Source organism: Nestor notabilis, unplaced genomic scaffold (genome assembly GCF_000696875.1).
Source record: "Nestor notabilis isolate BGI_N333 unplaced genomic scaffold, ASM69687v1 scaffold530, whole genome shotgun sequence".
NCBI lineage: Eukaryota > Metazoa > Chordata > Aves > Psittaciformes > Psittacidae > Nestor > Nestor notabilis.
Window position 1 is genome coordinate 9,200 of NW_009912234.1, and position 2,191 is coordinate 11,390.

The 2,191-nt window shown below is 41.6% G+C and overlaps 1 protein-coding gene across 1 annotated transcript in view; it reads left to right on the plus strand.

Annotated features, from left to right (window-relative positions):
* Positions 1 to 1,108: 1,108 nt before the first annotated feature.
* The window catches only part of IL1RAPL2 (interleukin 1 receptor accessory protein-like 2), a gene marked incomplete at its 5' end in the record, with an annotated part of 101,427 nt that continues 100,344 nt past the window's right edge, over positions 1,109 to 2,191 (plus strand). Inside the window, one exon of the mRNA XM_010018349.1 lies at positions 1,109 to 1,183. Coding sequence (XP_010016651.1) covers positions 1,109 to 1,183 — 75 coding nt within the window. The remainder of the gene's footprint in view (positions 1,184 to 2,191) is intronic.

Here is a 2,191-nt window from a genome sequence, read left to right on the forward strand (position 1 = left end):
TGTTGGAGCATTGACTCATGGTGAAGCAGGCTGGGGGAGAGGTGTCTTCCCTGCATACCAGGCTGGCTTGGGAGCAGGCTAGGAGCTTGCAGAGAAGTTCCCTGCGCTTGGTTCAGGAAGACCTGGTGCCCCAGCCACGAGCAACATCAGCTTGAGCTAATGAACCTCTGGATAGGCTTGTCTCCTGTCAAATCAGGAAATGCTGAGGTTTCTGAGGATGTCAGAGCAATTTTGCCTTAGTCTTCTGTTGAAAAATGCAAATTCATTTTGCAAAAAGATCAAACCATTTCAGGTGATGAATTTCAACTGGAAAAGTTTTGAAGTAATTTTGAAATGCTTAATTTCATGTGGTGCAAGATGCTGTATTTGATTAAACCCAGTTCTCCTCATCTCCAGGAGTACTCAGTCATTTATATCAAGCTAGCCTCAATCACAAAACCTATTTGCACTGTCTGGCACTAACCTCTCAAACCAGATCACAAAGCCTGTAGCTGTGGTTTTCAGTGGTAGTATGTCTGTGGCTGTCCTGCTGCCTGGAGCAGTCACCTGGCAGGACCAGGCTGGGGTATTGTTTCCTGCTCTCAGGGGGACCCTTCTGTGTCACAGGAGGCAGGGTCCTCTCTTAGGCTTTGGAAAGAGGGTGCAGGTGCTCCACATGGGTGGGTGGAAGTGTAGGCTGGGTGTGAAGCTCCTGGAGTTGTATGCGCAAGTTTTCTCTGAGCATCTAAATACTGGTTTTGGCAAGCAGAAGATGTGTTGGGACTGGTCACACTGAAATAGATTTGATTGGCATTTCAAATTAATTGTTAACTTTGCAAGGTGAGAGTCTAAAATGCTTGATGTAGTTATATGTAGATTAAAAGTGAGAGATGGAGTTTGTTTTGCTGTGTTAAAAATGTAATTCTTTAAGTAACTCATTTCTGTGTAGTGAGTGGGGCCACCACAGCCCCTAGGAAAGTGGTAACTCATTGGCAGTGTAACAGCCATATTATTTAATAGTTTACATGCCATCAAGTGTACAAACGTTTGATTGCTTACATGACAGAGCTTTTCTTTTGCAGTCATTGGTCTCAATTTTTCAATTACAGTTTCTCATTTTCTTTTCTAGCTTTACTCACAGACAAACCTCCAAAGCCATTGTTCCCCATGGAGAACCAGCCAACTGTTATAGATGTCCAGCTGGGTAAGTCCCCTTCTGGGAAAAATAGATCCTAAACTTCCACTCTGGTAGCAGATGGGAAAAATTGGACATGGTAACACAGGTTTAGTGGTACTGTTACTACATGCAAATCAATTTGCAGCTTCTCATTTATAACTGTAGAAATTACTTCCATGGCAATTTAAGGGAATGAACTTCTGTAACATCAGGCAATGACAGTACTAATTTGATACAGTGGGTATTAAATATGAAGTGCTGCTGGTCTTGTTAATACACTATTGATAGAGTAATGCATTGGTGCTGTATTGATCGGTTGATGTTCACCCTATCCAAGGCAAATATTCTCATAAAAGAAGTGTTAATTCCTTTAAAAGCTGATATAAAACTTTTTTTTTGTGCATTTTCAGGTTATTCTGATTGTTTATCAGAAAGGGCTTTTGTATGCTTTTCTCACTCCTGTTATATATTCTTCTGTGAATGTACATCTCCCAGTCTCACCTGGCAGCCTGTATTTTCTCTAATGTTGGAGAATTCTGCTAACCTTGGGGAACTGTGGGGCACCTTGGCGCTGAAAGAACTGCTCAGCTTTGAAGTTCCAGAGGTTTTCTTTCAGTTCTCTGAAAGTAGATCTCTAATTTAGAGAGGCAGAATTGGAGTTGCTGTTGAGGACTGTGGTGTCCTGAGCTTAAATTGCAAGAGGTGTGTTGCAGATGTGGATTATTTACTCTGTGCTGAAGCTGTAGCATTTTTCTTGAGTCTGACTCTCATCTTCCTTTTATACCAAAGCTGGTTAGGGTTCAGTGGTGGAATGGTGTTAAAAGGCAAGCAAGGACAAAATGAAACATTTTAAGTGGGCTGATAACAATGTGGTAAAGTTGTTTGGTTTTGTGAAACCCTACAGCCTACTTGAGCCGAGTACAAAGGCACGTGCTTAAAACAGGTGCCTAACAATTTCAGTGAAGCACTTAAGATGCTATAAAAGTAATTAGAAATGGAGCTTGTATTCTTGAATGTGGTAGTTGAATTGTAGGG